General features: G+C 48.2%; 3 protein-coding genes; all 3 read left to right on the plus strand.

Annotated features, from left to right (window-relative positions):
- Positions 1 to 1,659: 1,659 nt before the first annotated feature.
- GSTUM_00004922001 (uncharacterized protein) lies at positions 1,660 to 3,543 on the plus strand (the record flags this gene model as incomplete). XM_002836759.2 has 4 exons in its annotated part: positions 1,660 to 2,046; positions 2,097 to 2,834; positions 2,896 to 2,981; positions 3,045 to 3,543. The coding sequence occupies exons 2-4, from the start codon at positions 2,565 to 2,567 to the stop codon at positions 3,541 to 3,543; spliced, it is 855 nt and encodes a 284-aa protein (XP_002836805.1). The 5' UTR covers positions 1,660 to 2,046; positions 2,097 to 2,564.
- A 4,862-nt stretch (positions 3,544 to 8,405) lies between these two features.
- Positions 8,406 to 9,951, plus strand: GSTUM_00004923001 (uncharacterized protein). XM_002836760.2 has 2 exons: positions 8,406 to 9,325; positions 9,390 to 9,951. Exons 1-2 carry the CDS (start codon positions 8,680 to 8,682, stop codon positions 9,833 to 9,835), a joined length of 1,092 nt encoding a protein of 363 aa, XP_002836806.1. The 5' UTR covers positions 8,406 to 8,679; the 3' UTR covers positions 9,836 to 9,951.
- A 1,757-nt stretch (positions 9,952 to 11,708) lies between these two features.
- GSTUM_00004924001 (uncharacterized protein) lies at positions 11,709 to 15,255 on the plus strand (the record flags this gene model as incomplete). XM_002836761.2 has 7 exons in its annotated part: positions 11,709 to 11,810; positions 11,880 to 12,017; positions 12,093 to 12,542; positions 12,625 to 13,067; positions 13,172 to 13,234; positions 13,374 to 13,515; positions 13,851 to 15,255. The coding sequence occupies 7 exons, from the start codon at positions 11,709 to 11,711 to the stop codon at positions 14,211 to 14,213; spliced, it is 1,701 nt and encodes a 566-aa protein (XP_002836807.1). The 3' UTR covers positions 14,214 to 15,255.
- Between the last annotated feature and the right edge of the window lie 2,065 nt (positions 15,256 to 17,320).

Raw genomic sequence — 17,320 nt, forward strand, 5'->3', positions numbered from 1 at the left:
TGATTCAAATGGCGCCTTCAACAAGGTCCAGATTTGATTCGCTAGTACCCAGGATTTATTAGGAGTAGGTGGCCAAAGGCGTGCTTCGCCATACAGGTTTTCGGGACCAGAGACCTGCGGGATGTGTTTTATCATAATATTATCACAGCCCCAAGACGCATGGAAAATATAAAGACGTATTCCCGTTATATATGTGGCTGCCAGTTTTTTTCGCCTGTCCAGGAAAAAGTGAGCCCAACGAGAGAAGCGCATGAAGTCAAGCGCGTCATAAAAGCTCGCTCCGGTCAGGATGCCAACACCAGTTGTTTATTAACGGAGACACAGGCCAAAACACACCAAAAATAGGAGTTTTCGAGTGATGGTTATTTGCACTGATTCTGATATTAAGTTTCAAGAAACCTTCGCGGGGGGGGGTGGCTGGGTGGCCGAGGTATGATATAATCCACAGTATCACACAATTCTTGCCCATTTTTATGTGCTCCATACAGAAGGTGGGGGCACCTAAAGTAATCGATACCCGCAATGTATCTTTCGCATATGATACAAGATACTTTGTCTCGGCGGGTTCTATATGGCCGTAGGGAAAGAGTTGATTACTACCCTGTCCCAGTTGGGCGGGGGAACCTGAAGTGTTAAATCCTAGGAGGCTCCAGAGTAATCTATTTTTTCTGTTTTCCCCTGCAATAAAACTCGTTGGATTTCGACGGATCGGAAAACCCCAATTTTGGCACGTTTGGCCTCTGCCTCCTTGCTTAGCTATTATATGACTAGAGGAGGGGAAAGGGTTTATTCATCACCCCCGTTCACACTGTCCGACCCTTCCACCGGGTCAGCGTTCTTTTGGGGAAAATAAATGGCAAGAGCGACAAGCAAATATGATCTCCCCGGATAAAGTTACCGTCAGACCCGCTGTAATGTACGAGTACTTCCGGTGATAGCGACGGCATACCTCCCGATCCCCGATGAGTATAATGGTGAAGTCAAAACCTGAAGAGAAGAGGTGTCGATATTATACAAAGGGGATTCGGAATGAACATTCGTAGTCTTTCTCGCGAAGGCACAATGAGAACCAACGAGGACAAAACAAGCCGAAAACCTCAAGGGAGGAAGTCAATTCACCATCCTTAATTCCTTACTTTCCTGTTCGTTTCTCGCGTCTTCGTCCGCCCCTCCCAAGACATGCCCCCGAGCCCCTTTGAAGCCACAACCCAAATCTGCCATTTTTATGGATCTGCGGCTTCAGGCTTCAAAACCGAAAAATTGGGGGCTTGGTTTTCGCGATTCGTGGGTTGCTCGTGATGCGGACTCGACCTTTTTGAATTCTCGTACCGTATTGGTAAACAATCCATATTGCTGCGAGCTTGGCTCGGGGCTTTCGGGAGCAACTGCCAGAAATTCCATACAGCCTGAGCACGAAGGTTGTGTTACGGTGTGGGGCTGGTTGAGAATGAAAAGGTCGTCTGTGATCTAATTGGGGGAGCTGAAAATATTCTGGAAATCCCGAATGCTACTCGTGGACTATTAGAGAGGATTGTTTAGTCACTGGATCGGAATAGCAGGGAATGCATCGCAAGTGTTTAAGAACCCTGTGGCTGCTCATAGGCCTCGGATCATACTTCACGGAGCCAGATCCAATCGGCTGATGCAGGAGGCGGAAGTATCTTAGATCTCACTTATTTCTTCCTTGAAGTTTAATCGCCAGGTGGGGGGTAAGCACTTACTGAACCGCGATTAATACAAGTTACTCATTGGGCGAATGTTGCTTGGGATACTGACAAGACATGGCTGGGGGTACTCGAGTAACGCGCATTTCGATCTGGTAAGGAGTTATGCTCAAGGTCCTGACAGAGGGTGAAACTTAATTTCGGGTGTGATGCTTCTGAAGCTTCTGATGCTCCTGCAGTCCCTTGACAAGCATCTGGATCCTAGCTTATGGAGCAGCCCCATGTCTACTTGTACAGTACTACCAGTACGAGTACAAGTACAGTACCGTACTCGAGTAATCTCCACAACCCAAAACAAATTGAGCCCGATCAAATTCCATAAGTTAGTTCACCTGCGCTTCTCAGTGGAATTACTAACGTTCACTCGATTAGTCACGCACTTATCTGGGCGTAGGGGTAGCTGCTACCGGAACAGTAATCGCTCCAGTCTTAGGCGTGGCTTCTATGGACCTCTTGCTTCCGGATTAATTACCACTGCGCCTGCTGACCTTGTCTTACTGCCGGTATTGCAAGGACTAACTAGCTAATTATTCAGGTCTTGGTTGAAGAGATCCTCAGCAGCCAGGAATGTACCGCAGGGAATGTTGCTTTTGAGCAAATATTGGTTGTGTCATCAGTTTCCTCAAGCGCCCCGAGGGGAAACATCGTGTCAGCAAAATCAAGTGGGCATCCGGACTATCGTATAAGGGATTCTCTACAAAGTGTCCTACCATCCGCGCCGATGTCAATTCTTTACCTGGCAAACCAGTCTCGGTTTCAACAGTCCTTCCAGTTTACATTCGCTCTCTACTACTATCTCTACGCATACCAATCCCTTCGTGGACTAGCAGCTACTCTACAATGAAGCTCTCACTTCTCACCGCACTTGTCTCCTCCCCCTTTATACTCGCAGCAGCGAAACTCATCGTTGACTTCAAAGGCGGAGACCAACCGAGTACTCTCGGCAACCTCGAGCTCGAAGGCCAAAGCTTAGGTTGCAAGATTACCAGTGCCGGAAACGCTGCTTTTATCAGATCCGAGAAGGATCCTGCTACCGGAAAGGACGCTTTGCATTACCATCGTGATCCTCACTTTAGACGAGCGGAGGTTCGGGCTATGTCCGAGGCCAATGTGCGAATAAATTTCCCCTGATGGAGGTTAAATTGTGCGCTAACACGGAGATCTATCTTAGAATCAAGCTGTCGAGGATAAGACTTACTATATTGGGTACAACTTCCGTCTTGAAAAGGCTCATGACGGACTCGTCATCTTCCAATGGTAAATACTTCACTTATCTCCTTCAATGTCCCCCGGCTTATTAACCCTTCTGACCTCGCGCAGGAAAAAATGGGATAAGGAGGTTGCTCCGAAGCAGAACATTCCCCTTTACGTTCACTTCAACTCCGATCTCGACCTCGTAATCGAGTACACCATTCCAGGCACCGACGGTTCCAACCGCGAAATTGTCTGGACAGGCCCCCTGTCCGCCGGAAGCACCAGCCACTCCCTCGGCTTCATCATCAACACGAATAACAAGGGCAAGGGATGGCTGGAATTCTACGTCGACGGCAAGCAGCAAAAGTTCAATGCCGCTCACGGAGGTAGCAGCCGTCTTGAGAACGTCTTTCTCCTTACCGGTAACACTTCTCCTAAGTTCGGAATTTACCGTGCAGAAGCTGCGGGGAACAGTGATGATGGGACCAGGTACTGCCCGCCTGGTGGGGCGTATTCTGGAGAGGTCGCGCCTGCTGGCACAGATAGAATATTCGATAGTTATGTATATCGCGTCCAAATTTCGGACACTAGCCTGGAGGAGGTTAAGGAGGCTGCAGGGCTTTAATTGTGGGTTTGATGTCCGGGCAGTGGATTAGTGGGTTAGGGGTGGTCGGGGTTATGGTGTGATGTATTATTGAGTTGTCGGTTGTTGCGTTGGCGGAGGGTTAATGTATGGATTATATCAGGCGAGTTATTGTATTTATTAAAATTTGTTTTTACCCATGATTGATATTGGGCACATGTTAGGGACTTGTATGGGAGGGCACGACTTTCGAGGAACTATCACGCACTGCTTGGGCAGGAATTGCACAGTTTGTGGGCTTCTGTATAGAGTGAATAATTTGTATGACAATTGACTCGGTTAGGTTAAAAGGCTAGTATTGTGTTACTGTTTCTAACATGGGCTTGCTTCTTAGTGCGCTGGGAGGCCCTCTAGTAGGATATTGGAGATAGCACGGTTGCTAGAAATCAAGGCGCTATTACTATGGGGTGGTCGGGAAACCCGAGTGAACTTGAGCCACAACCTATGGTTCAAGCGATTCAAAAACATGACCAGGCTGAAAAATAGTGTTATGTGTGGCTGTGTGGGTTTTCATGCCAAGATGTTCCCTCTAGGGTACAACACTAACCATGAATACAGGGTTTACAGTATAGGATTTTAATTTTCTAAATTTACCATGATAATATAATATATTATTATTATAATTGTATCATATAATAATACCTATTGTATGATAAAACAAATATCTCCTACCAACCTCCGAGTTAATCATATTGCTAACCCGTCTATGGCTCTTATATTTGTGCTGCACAGCTGCTTGAAATTCTGTAGACTCATATGTAACTCCTTGACAATAGGTATTCATAATCCTTTCTGCCCTCTGTGAAAATTTCCATATTAAACTGTTGGGGATGGAGTTCAATGCTTCTAGAATAAGGTATCTCAGAGCTTCAATACTGTAGCCACAGTGACTTCTAGTATACTGTTTAGCTGCACACCACATATACTCAATAAAATTGAGTTTGCAGTGGAATTTAGGATAGAAGAGAACAAGGTTGTTATATTTCTCAATTTCCTCTTGAAGTCAATATTTTTGATTTTCAAAATCAGGTTGGTCAGCTATGATTGCATGAGCACAACATAGAGAGTAAAGATAGTTTGTTTGATAGAAATTGGATGAATGATTAATTGTATAATTATGAAAATTGTTATAATATTATACAGTTGGTAAATATGGGGATAGTAATATCTTATTATATTATGATAATATTATTATATAATTAATATAAGAGCTTGTGTAATTTATGCTAGGTTGTGGGATAGGTATGAAAGAGGTATAAAAATGGTAAAACCTAGAAGGTAATTTTGGGGTTTTAGAGATTGGAAAGTGTGGCTAACGTAACACTTTTTTCACTTTCCCACCAAAAATACAAAATTTCAAATTCTAAAGGATTTTTATTTACAAAAATATTTAGAATAAAAAAACCTGTTTCTGATTCTCCTTCTCTTGCTCTTCGAGAAACAGGTTTTTTAATGCTAATTTTATAAGGGAGTGTGGAGCCTTTAGAATTTGGAAATTTGGAAATTTCTGGTACGCTTTTTGAATTGCTTGAACCATACATGTGAAGATTAGTTTGTGGCCCCTTCGCCGAAATAGAAAAACACCAAAGAGCTCGTTTGAGGTCCTCTCGGCATGGTGCGTCTAGGTAGGGAACCCTTCTTGTTTGTGTGTCCTAATTTGTGTGTCCTAATGCTAGCTATATCTCCACTCCCCTCGGGCATAAATCCTCCCCATAGATGGAGGAATGAGTAATACCGCGATTGTATTTATCGTATATTTCTCGATCGTGAATCCAATGCACCATGGAGGTGGGATTTGCACTTGAAGAGCATGAGCAATTATAGTATACGGGTGCAGTATGCGGTTTTGTGGCAAAGGAAAGTCGCGTCATCTAGTCTTGCTTTATAGTATTATAATATTATAATGATACTTCAATTTGTGAATTTTGTCTCGCGCTGGGTGACGAACTGTATGAAAAAAGGCCAATGATTGCGGTGCAACACCGGTTTCCGTAAGCCCTCAAGTGTATAGGGCGGCGAGCCTGAATAGCGCCATCGAGAGGCTCTGTTTTATGATACTGGTTTTCCAACCCCCTTTTCACCCATCCCCCACGTCCCATGCCCCATTTTGGAACAGAGCCTCAAAGCATTCGGTGCAAGAAAATGGGTCGGACTCTGCGAATGGGGGTGATACACCGCACGTCCTCTAATATTTCCATTATCCATGGTACCCAGTTGCTGTTCCATAAACTAGTGCGTCCCCTCTTTTATTTCTCCCTCGCTCAGGTCTGCGCAGTTCATGACCGATAAAATCTTTTTTTTGGTGGCTTCGATCTCAATCCTGCTCTGTCGGGGTTCGCTTAACCTATCAGGAGTTATGGGTACCGCACCATAGTGTTGATGGAGCGTGCCCCTCCGAGATAAAAAAAAAGTATATAATAATATTATTATTATACGAAAAGGGAAAATGTGCATCCACACAACACTAGGTCAAGCGTAGATGCCCCGACCCAAGTGATCGCCACGCTCCTACCCGAGGTTGGAGGTCACTCGTGCATGACATTGGCACAGTAGTCTCGTGCACCGAGTGATCAATTATGATCCCTCTTCCGCGTAAACGATTCTCTGATCCCAGTTGCTCTCCCACCGTCTCTCCATTGTCATCCGTGGGGCGGATATGAAACTCACCCATAGGCTACACAAAAATCATCGACGGCAAGGTTCACTATGTACTTGCACCCTGTTCGTAATGTCGGAGTTGAGGAAGGAGGTTAGTACGCGGATTGCCCCAGGGTGTTGTGGATTGTTTTGGAGTGTGGCCAATTGTTCTAGAGTTATCGTGGGTTGTTGAGAGGACTCTCCAGACACTTTTTTTCCCTGTTATCACGGGAGTGTGTAGAGGAAGAGAAACATACGTGGAGTTCGAGAAGTATGCGAGGGGGTCAATAGAAGGATCAAGATGATTTTATTGTGTTTAATCCGTACCACTACTTTTACCGTTAATTTGATCAGAAAGGAAGAGGGAAAGAATATTATGACCACGCCTTTCCTACCGCTGCTATTCACGCCCCCCCAAGTCCTAAGCAAGCCTGCTCACTCTACCACTGCTCCATTTATTCTTTACTCGGAGATGTAATTCCCTACTTCTACCACTGTGCGGGAGGTATTTGGTGAGATAAAATACTGCCGGTAATACTCTGAGCGTTCCTCCCAGGCCACATCCCATTTGTCAGTTTTTCAAACACCTATTCCGGCTCGGGAAGGGTTTCTTGGAGTTCTCGCCGAAAATACCTTCCATAAGGGCTTTTTATCATAATACTGGATTAGCAAAAGTGAGTATGAGGGAATAGATTTTTCTGCTTCATACCAGAACTCCTTAACTAAGGTCCCGGCTGTTGGCTCGGTACAAGGTTCCCTTCGCTCATCCCTCTTCTAGTTGCTGACATGGCGTTTTTTTTTTTGCTTCCCTGATGGCCGCGTAGATGTGGGTTTATGCACGCCTTCAAGCCTTGGCTGGGGAAGTGAGTCCTAGCTCCTGGTACATAAATAATTTCCAGGCGAAAAACAATATTTTCTCAAAGCCCGCTATTATCACCGGGATTCGTTAGTACGAGGTTTGGACACAGCGGAACAACTTGGGCATTCCTTGCAGACAAATATGGCTTCACGAGAACGCCAGTTCTTTATAAGTTCCATCTTATTGTGCTCTTCCCGTCGTTGCTTGTCCCGAACATTCTAGTGGGGCCGAGGGTGAAGATGTGACATGAGACCAATGATGACAATCTTTACTTCCAGAATTTTTAGGGCCAATTGAGGAACGTCCAAACGTGCTTTGGGTATCTGAGATGCAAACATCAACGGAGAACAGCGTTTTTGGGCAGGGCGGATGGGTCGGGATTAAGTATGGGACTGAGATCGAGGCCGCCAAGGGACACACCCAACCACAATTTACAGCTTCTTGCGGATCGGGGTATGATAGGTATCAAAAAGCATGATTCTAGAGAACCACTGATCGCTTCGCCAGTCATCCCACTCCTCGGCCTTGATAGCGGTGCTCTCGCAAATACCCCCCCCCCCTTTGGGCACTGTTGCTGAATCGCCGGAATCTGCTTGATGGTGTGTAGCTAAGGTATGCGCGAGTACTTGAGCACCCTTAGTGCCTTCTCCGGATTCAGTGGTGGTAGTGTGGTGGAAGTGGGTGGACTGGTGGCGTTACATGTATCTCGGGTTCCATTTTTGCTCCAAGTTGAATGACCGGCACAACTGGTGCTTGCGGGGAAGCTGATTCTGCAAGACAGATATCATACGGGCTCCGGCGAGGTATTTCAAGCTGGCCCTGAATCAAAGTCCATCTCCCATAATTGCTCTAAACTCTGTGCTGTTGTGCGCTCTCCAAGAGCTGCTCTACCGTAGAGGTTACCGAGGGCGATACAAACAATGAACCGGGCATGCCATTCTGGGAACCTAAAGGGCCCGGGAAGTACTCGTAACCATTCCTTGAGTTGGTAAAATGCCTCTTGACCTAGAAAAATAGGATCGATTTCTCGCTTACTGTATTATCTCGAGTAAGAGAGAATAGTCTTAGGACGTCTAGACTTCCCTTCTGACTAAGGCGTTGTTTGGTTTTGCTGGCATTTTCTCCCGCCCCAGTCAAAATAGGAAACTCAGACGTCCCGAGACAATTCTCTCTTGTTCAAGATAATACAGCATTTGGGAAGGGAGGGGGTGCTTGAAGATTTCGAGACGTGAGGCCTTAAGTTTGCCACTGGAGAAATCGACTCACACAGCTGTGGGTTGCGATATTACTGTATGATATTATAAGTAAGCTATGATATTCTATAATATCTCCTTTGTGCATCGAACCTAACCCGGGACCTATTTAACCGCTAGGTAGAACGATCTCGGGTAAATTCCCCATTCCCGCTTTCCCACACTACTCGAATACCCTATCCCCTACCCTGCAGTCCCTTTGATTACGACGACGTCAGGGAGGAGGTCTGTCTTCCGTGTGTATCCCCTATCTCTTATAAAGTTAGCGCAAACCGACTGGCAATAAGCTCCATTCTTCCTCTTCTCCCGGAACCAGCAAACATCTTCACCATATAACCAACCAACGAGATAAAATAGATTCGGTTCAGAATGCCACCGATAATTGACTCTCATATTCACCTCTTCACCGAAGACCACCTTCCACACCTCGCCTGGGCAACCCCGGAAAACTCCCTCTACGCCCAAAACTCCATCCCAGAGTATCTCTCTGGCATCCCTCCTTCTGGGCTCGCCGACTTTAAGGGGTTTGTGTTCATCGAGACGGATAGACGCTACACCATCCCCTCTAATGAGGCAATTTCTAAAAGTGACACTGTTGCGTTGAAGAAGGCGTGGCAATGGCCGCTAGAGGAATTCGAGTTTGTATATGGACTTTCAAAGACGCATGCTCATGGCAAGTACGTCCTTGGGATCGTTCCTTGGGCCCCGATGAATCTTGGGGTTTTGGCAGTGGAGAGGTTTTACGAGTTGCTGGATGTTGGAGGGGAAGAGAATGCCGAGAAGAAGGGAATGTTGAAAGGATTTAGGTATCTCGTGCAGGATAAGCCCTCGGGGACCATTGGTGAAGTCAAGTTCCGGGAGAGTATGGGGTGGGTGTGGAAGAAGGGGCTAGTTGTTGAAATTGGGGTTGACACCAGGAGTGGTGGATTGTGGCAGCTGGAAGAGGCTGTTAAGGCTATTCAAGAAGTTGTCAAAGACTCGGAGGATGTTGAGGGTGTTGGGGCTTTCGTTGTTAGTACGTTTACCCGCTCCCCCATCCATGATAGTAGCAGCATGGTAGCTAACTCTTGACTAACTAGACCACCTTTGCAAACCAAACCTCCAAATTGATCCTTCCGAAATCTCCTCCCACCCAACCTTCCGAACTTGGAAATCCAACGTCAAAGCCCTCGCCGCTTCCCACCCTTCCATCGTCATGAAAATATCTGGTATATTCGCCGAACTCCCCCACGACGAGTCATTCTCCAAACTCTCCGCCTCCCAGAAGGAGGGTGCAATAATCGCCCATGTCACCCCCTGGATCTCTGAAGTCCTTTCCATTTTCGGTCCTGACCGGGTCATCTGGGGGAGCGACTGGCCCGTCTGCAAGATGGGGTTCGAAAAGATTTATCCATCCGGAGAACTTAGTGCGTGGGAGACTTGGCGTGTATTGGCGGCTAAGGTGATGCAGAAGCTAGGTCAGGATGAGGACGCGATGGAGAAGTTGTTTTCGAGAAATACTGTTAGGGTTTATAAACTTAGATGACGCACCCCATCGATGAATGGTAGTTTGCGGTGGGTGAATGGGCGGGTGCTTGAGGCTGCGTACGCTGTGGTTTAGACAAGATTCCCACAAGCAATGATATGCCAGCTGTTATCTTATTTTTCTCCAATTGAAGTGGATTACACCACTACTTTACTGCGTTCTTAAGTGATTCTCCACCCAGGATAACTACCTTTTACTCTCCTCACAAATAAAGGGGCAGAAGCACACATTCTCACTCGTAACCACCCTTCCACAAATGTTGAGCCACATCCCAATGATGTACTGTTACAACCCTTGCATCCCCTCCCATCCAGCTCTCATCTCGGAAGAAGGGTGAGTCCATGGCACCCGTGGATGGTTCCCGGTACCTATAAATGTGTGCGTGCCCGGGACTTGCAATTTGTACTTGCACAGTATCATACGTACCGTGATTTGGGATTCTGGTGTTGACCTTGACATTTGACGTTCCCGGTCCCGGGTCTGGTGGGGCTTGATCAGGGCTGGAGGGGGGGGGTGCTTCGTTGAATGGGTAAAAATATGCTCTGATCCATGCGCAAGAGGGGCAGACCGGAAGATCCCCCGCGATACCGATACGTCGCTCTGCCTGCCAGAACATTAATTGACCAGCGACCGGAAAAATACGGTAGGCAGATAATTCCGGTACTTGTTTTGTTGGCGATAGGCCGGTAGGTCAGATGAGTAATTCCAAATCACGTACGATATCACTCACCAGTCTGCTCTGGAGGAAAAAATGGTGTTTTTGGTACTATTGGATGGGGGGAGAGAAAGAGAGTCGGTCACTCTGTCGTATCGTTAATTTGTATGGCTCCCTTCGTCTCATTCATGAGTTATCCGGAATACTGGCATCCAGCCTTCCTTTTCCTCAGAAACCACCTTTGGTTGTGTTCTGACTTCAGTCCTCCCGCACGGGACAATGCTAGCTATCGTCAGCGCCCATATATAATGGAAATGTGCTAGGGGTGTTGTTGTACTTTCCTCTCGTAGTGAGGTTATTGTCATTTTCTTATGATACTCCATTTTTCTTGTCCCAATAGTTGAAGGGTAGGGGTTTTCGGTGACATCTCTCACTCTTGTGCCGGGGGGGGGATTTCGACCACCTAGCACATTTTTCTTCTATCCGAGCAACTTGCGGCGCCGTACCTCGTGATGCAGATATTCCACCCTCTCGTCCCGTACGTACTTGAGTACTGTACACTTATTACGGGGCAGGGGTAAAGTATTGGGACATGCAGGGGATTTTGTGTGGGAGCGAAGAAGCGCCGGGGTTCTCGCGAACCTCCCAAAAAGGGTGTCAATTCGTACCGGATATTTCTTAAGTGTGTAGGATCTGAATTAAAAGTCCATGGAAATACCCAAATAGGATAATTACGCCCAGACAACAGGTTGTTCCAATACTTGACCCCGTTGCGAGTACAGTACTTCGATATAATCTATTTATCCTTGTCTCGCTGACCCGGCTTCAACTGCGAGTACAAGTTCAGTGCCCCGATGATCGTATTAGTCATGTCACGTGTATAGCATAAGAGCTCATATTTTTACCGGGGGTCACTCGAGCACTTCTTACTCAAGTACGCTAGTGATGTGATGTTTTCCCGCTTTTTTTTTATAATATTATATACCCATCTCTCTACCTATTCCTTTTAGCCCCCGGTCCGGGGAGAGAAGTGAGGTGGGCAGGATAGGTGGGCAGGGGAAGCATCCAAGGGCGTTTACGTGCGGGGTAGCAAAGTACGGCATTATACTTAAGCACCGTTGTGGTCCTGGCTTGACAGTGCAGCCACAGCTTCGCCGAGGTGCGAACTCGACAACCTGAGCCATAAAGGGAAGGGAAGGAGAATAGTGAAACAAAACCATGGAGCCGGCATTCTTTAAAGGACCTGCTCCGCCGCCGATACCCACGAAGGATATCCTATCATGGATTTTCGATGAACCAAGATGTGAGGATGATCAGAAAGTATTTCTTCCGCTCCGTTTTGCGAGTGACGGAGATTGAAGGCTAAAGATAGACTATTGAGCGCCCTAGATCCTGATTGACGCGAATAATGACTCCCGCTACGTAACCTTCGGCCACGCCCGGAACACAATCCGGAGATTGATCAAAGGCTTAAAGGCGGCGGGAATGGGAAAAGGGGATTGCGTGCTTATACATTCTTTCAACGATGTAACCCCCCCCCCAAGTTCCGAATCGGCCTCCCGATAACGAGCTAACGGATGGGTATCGGTATCTGTACCACAGATTTACTACCCCATCCTCGGCCTCTCCATAATCGGTGCCGGCGGGGTATTTGCGGGCTCGAACCCGTCGTACACTCCTCGGGAATTGATTCACCATATCGCGACGTCGCAAACGAGGATCGTGATTTCCGAGCCGGAATTGCTGGTGAATGTTCGGGCGGCGATTGAGGGGTTGCCGGAGGGGAGTGTTAAAGCGGTGTATGTGTTCAATCCCAGGGAGGGACAGAGCGTTCCTCCTGGGGAGATATCATGGGAGGAGTTACTCAATGCTGGGGGAAAGGAAGGGGAGGATTGGGTAAGGTTCGATGATAAAGAAACGGCCGAGAACACAGTTGCCTGTAGACTCTTTAGCAGCGGAACGTCGGGGTTACCGAAGGGAGTGGAAATCACGCATTACAACATTGTAGCGCAGCACGAACTCGCGCATGAGACCGAAAATGGACTCGAAGGGGTGGGTTCGCTATTACTACTATTATTACATCTTCAATTATTATTATTATATTCCCGAGCTAAGCTATAACACGGAATGATAGCAAATCTGGACCCTAAAACTCCCCATGTTCCACGTCGCCAACGTCCCCCTGGTCTTCACGAGTATGTTCCGAAAGCCCTCGACCGGATACGTCCTCCGGAGGTTCGACATGGAAAACTGGCTCTCCACTGTGGAAAAGTACAAAGCAACTCACACCTCCCTCCCGCCCATCATCGCCACCGGGATCATTAAATCCCCGCTAACGGATAGGTACGATATTTCGTCGTTGAGGATGGTGATTTCGTCTGCGTGGGCATTGAACCCCGATATCCAGAGGACGTTGATCCGGAAGATCAAACCTGTGAAGGGACCAGAAGAGAACGAACCAAGGATTACCCAGCTATGGGGAATGACCGAGGCGACTTGCATCGTGACTAAATTTAATCACCCAGAACTCGACGGTACTGGGAGCGTAGGGAGATTGATACCGGGTATTGAAGCTAAGTATGCGGGATCGCTTCCACGTTTTTTCCCAGCTCTTTTTTCCCCCTTGGTTAAGGAGCAAGCGAGCCCTAATGCTGTTATCTCCTTCATCTCGCAACGGACAGGATCGTAGACGACGAAGGAGCAGACATCAGCGACTACAATGCCACTGGCGAAATATGCCTACGGTAAGCAAGCAAGCTGCTGCCCCGCCCATTGCTGCTAAAGGTCTTACAATGCGGCACCGCGTCTGGAGCCCTCTCCTTCAATTTGGCCGGGGTCACCTGGCTAACGGTATGCACGATACATGCGATGCTACGAGTACAGCGGTCCGACAATCGTAAAGGGCTACTTCGGGAACCCGGACGCTACCCGCACCTCCTGGGACCAGGGCGGATTCTATCACACTGGCGATGTAGGGTACTGTGATCGGGAAACCAAGAAATGGTACCTGATAGACAGGAAAAAGGTTCGTTTGCCGCAGTAGCACCGTTTACCCTTTCTCCTCCTCCCCCCACAAACCCAGTGCCTTGTACAGCGGCTACAGTAGCGAAAACTCCATCATGGCTCATTGCGTTACACTACGCCAATTAGTTACTGAACCTTTTCGTAAAAGTCGGATTGGAGCTAAGGGCGGGCGGGCCAACCAGAGGGCAAGACCCCCAAACATTCACACGTTAAGCAAGTATGGTAGCGAAAGACAATTAGGAAGACCCTCCTTAGGACCAATCCAACTTTTACGAAAGGGTACGGTAGTCCATATAGCGCGAACTAATAATGCCGCGCTCTTTCCTGCGCATCTAGGAACTTATCAAAGTCCGCGGTTTCCAGGTCGCTCCGGTAGAACTAGAGGGCATACTGCTGGCCCACCCGCAGATACTAGACGCAGCGGTGATAGGTGTTATCCTAGAGGAGTATGGAAGCGAGCTTCCGAGGGCATACATCGTTCTGCGCCCCAGGAGCACCGCAGACGAGACGACGCCGTTAGATGAGGATGGGGTGAAAGAGTTTGTCAAGAGTCAAGTCGCGACGTACAAGAGGCTTGAAGGGGGGGTTGTCTTTGTGGACACGATCCCGAAGAATGCTACGGGGAAGGTGCTCAAGGGGGTCTTGAGGGAGTGGGCTGGGAGTGAGGTTGGGAGGGTTGGTGGTGGTGGTGGGTGTTAGGTGTTAGGGGGTGCATTCGGGATATTTGTTATTGTGGTTCAGTTCAGTGGTTCAGTGTTTTGTTGCGGGTCCTACTTCCAAGTACCTTAGCAGACTGATGCGGTAGACAAGAAACGAACATTATTACCGTATGATACATCACGAGGCACGTGCCTGGGCATATACTCGTAGCCAGAATCCACGACCTTTTCGCCCCGGAGAATCCCCCCCCAACACTATGTAACCGACCCCATATCACACCATCCTGCCCCCACTTCTCCTCTCCCTGATTTGAAGAATTTTCTCACCCTTCCCACCCCGCAATGTCGCGTCTGTCAATCCCTCACCCGCTCGCGTGTAGTGTGCAGGATCCATGCCAGTACGAGCACAGTGACCTTCCTTGAGCTGCCACCCCCCGTCCTCGGCCAGCTGTCCGACCGTTAAAGTTACTGGGAACTCGAATGCCCTTCCCACCCACCGGGGCACTGTGCTACCGGCCCATGTACACGTACGAGAACTCGAGTACTAGCACAGTAATACACAGTAATACCGTGCTGTGGTACAGCACTTGAGCAGCTCTCCCACCAAAGGCCCTTGTTCGTCACCCGTGCATTTTCGTCGTTCCCCCCAGCGCAGCTACTTGTACCCGAGTGCTGGTGCAGCAGCAGTTCATATCCAACCACATGGCCTGCCTGTCTGCAGCAGAATGTCACGGCACTGAAGGGTTAGAATAACCTACCGGTACTGTAGAATCTCCGCAGGCCGTTGGAGTTGGCTCTCCCGGTAAGGCCGTTGTATCCATCCCTCCTTCTCACCCTTCTCAGCTGAGGGCTGAAGGGAATACAGTACCGGTATTTTCGCTGTGCTCCCCCCTTAATCCGAAGGGGGAAATCCTGGACGTCCCAGCATCCTTCTGGATTATTCCGGCTTTTACCGTACCGGTACTGTACTCGAGTACTAGTACTCGTACTCGAGTAGCGTTATGAGTCGCAGGGCATTCTGGGGTCTTGTGGGACCCAAGACGGGATTTGCCGGTGGTTTCTGGATACCGGTAGTCCACCCATAGCAGGCGAGAACTCGAGAAGTGTTTGATAGGCGGGGCGGTGAGTGTGCATGCTACTCAGATGCGCACGGATTTTTCGCCATATTTTGCGAATCCCTATTATTGGGCATCATACTTCTCGCCTGGTATGAGTGGAGTTTTTGGGGAGTGCATTATTATTACTTGTGTGGTCGTCAATGCTAAAATTTCTCGGGGATTTTTCTTTTCTTTTCCCAGGGCGCAATTTCTTACAACTCGCTTTCGTTCTTAGGAAAGCAATCGGTGCCTCCGTGGCGTCGAGAGGGGAAAAATTGGGAGGGTTGGAGTGCTAGCAGAGTCCAAGCACAGTGAACTGACCACCTTCGAGAAAACGATATTACGGCACGGCTTGGAATCAGCATTTGGGGGGCTCGGAGGGCTTTTCTCAGGACTGCCGTCATAAATGATGGGAGAAGGGATAATTCTTCGACAGTACAGTACCGGCAGTCTTTGGCGCAGCGAGATACCGATAGGCTGGGCGGCAGGAATTTTCTTGTGGGAAATATCTTCCGGAGGTCAGCAGTGTGGGAAGCCGGCTATTGATTGGCCGGTTGGTGGTTGCTCGGGGGAGTGTGCCAAGTGCCGATGTCGTGCGAGAGAGGGTCAACGATAGGGGCGCCACAAACCATATCATAGCCCAAGTATCATGTGCGATGCTAATCCAGTTTCGCCGTGCCGTGCCCGAGAAAGCGATGCCCCGAGACACCGAGGTTCCACCCCGTACAAGTACCGGGGGCGCCGGGAAATATTTGTCTGCGAAATTTTCAGGTCCCGCTTGAAGAGGAGACTAGGTAGAGTTGGGACAGGAACTAAAGTAACCCACTGGTGAGCTCGTACTCGTTCCCGGTAAGATGTATCGTACCCGAAAACAGGGATCAAAGAAATACCGGTACTCGAGTATGGAAAATATCTGTGCGTATCTGAGCGCCCATACAAAATCTGTTCCCCCTGTTTTCGGGTACTGTACGAGTACTAGTACTAGTACACCTTTCAAGTCTAATACTCGAGCACTCGAGTACAGGTACCAAGGACGAGTACTCGGGATTGGCGGGGGAGATGGACAGACCATCAGCTAAAAATAACGCCACATTATCCCTACTCGAGTACAAGTACGAGTACAGTACATAAAGTTGACTGAGCCTTAGTTTGCACGATAAAAAGCATCTCTGCTGTGAGGTATTCTCACGGTCGAGTTGAGGTTGGGCTACTAAGATGGCAACTCCCACACAAAGTGTCCAGCCTCAACTCCGCGGCGCCAGGCGCGAGTGCTCCTGGTGGGAATGATACTCCCATAACGCTCGTAGCTTGAGGCCGAAATAACAAGGGAATAAGAGAATTTTTTCGGAAACCTGAGGTTATAAACTGGTTTTTAGAGTTCCGATTACTCTGGAACTTTGTTTCTAGAATTTCTGGGTCTTTTGGAGAGTTGATAGATTTTGTCGTCAAAGTCACTTTTTTGGTTGTTTTGGACGGGATTGTCCTCATCTGTCCAGGTTTTCATCACACTGGCATGATTATGCTCCATCCGGTACATTTAGGGCCATTAAACCTTGGATGGGATTTAGGTGGGTTCGGGATGGGTTCGTTTTCCCTCAAGCGAACAACCAATGCCATGGACTATCTGTCAAGAAGGTTTGGTATCCGAAAAAGGGATTTGGACATCCCTAAGTTCAAAACACTGTTACTCGAGCGCATGCTGTTCGTAGTGGGAAAATGCATGAGCTAACTAGATTTTGCTTGGAGAGTGCCAACCCCACCGATGCCAGCAAAAGTCAATCTGCTGAGAATACTGGGGCCCGATGGGTTCGCTTTGAATGGGGATGGGAACTTGAACCAGTAAGCACTGGTAGCAAATTTCCTTCCCGAACCCATCCAAATGCAGTCCAAGGTTTGAGGACCCTTATTATGTTACCAGAGGGAGGGTTCGACTAGGATAGATAGTAGTTGCAGAGAAAATTTTTATCGTGCTAACTGGAAGCTCAGATAAGCTTGCGCAGAGATAATGTATGACCGGTAGACAACCAAAGGGGGCTACCGGTGGCATCAT

This window comes from Tuber melanosporum, assembly GCF_000151645.1.
Source record: "Tuber melanosporum whole genome shotgun sequence assembly, scaffold_16, strain Mel28".
Lineage (NCBI taxonomy): Eukaryota > Fungi > Ascomycota > Pezizomycetes > Pezizales > Tuberaceae > Tuber > Tuber melanosporum.

Excerpts from the sequence above, each read along its gene's own strand:
- GSTUM_00004923001 (XM_002836760.2), top strand. The coding sequence starts at position 8,680 with ATGCCACCGATAATTGACTCTCATATTCACCTCTTCACCGAAGACCAC. Across the intron at positions 9,326-9,389 it reads TGTTGGGGCTTTCGTTGTTA|ACCACCTTTGCAAACCAAAC; the intron begins GTACGTTTACCC and ends TTGACTAACTAG.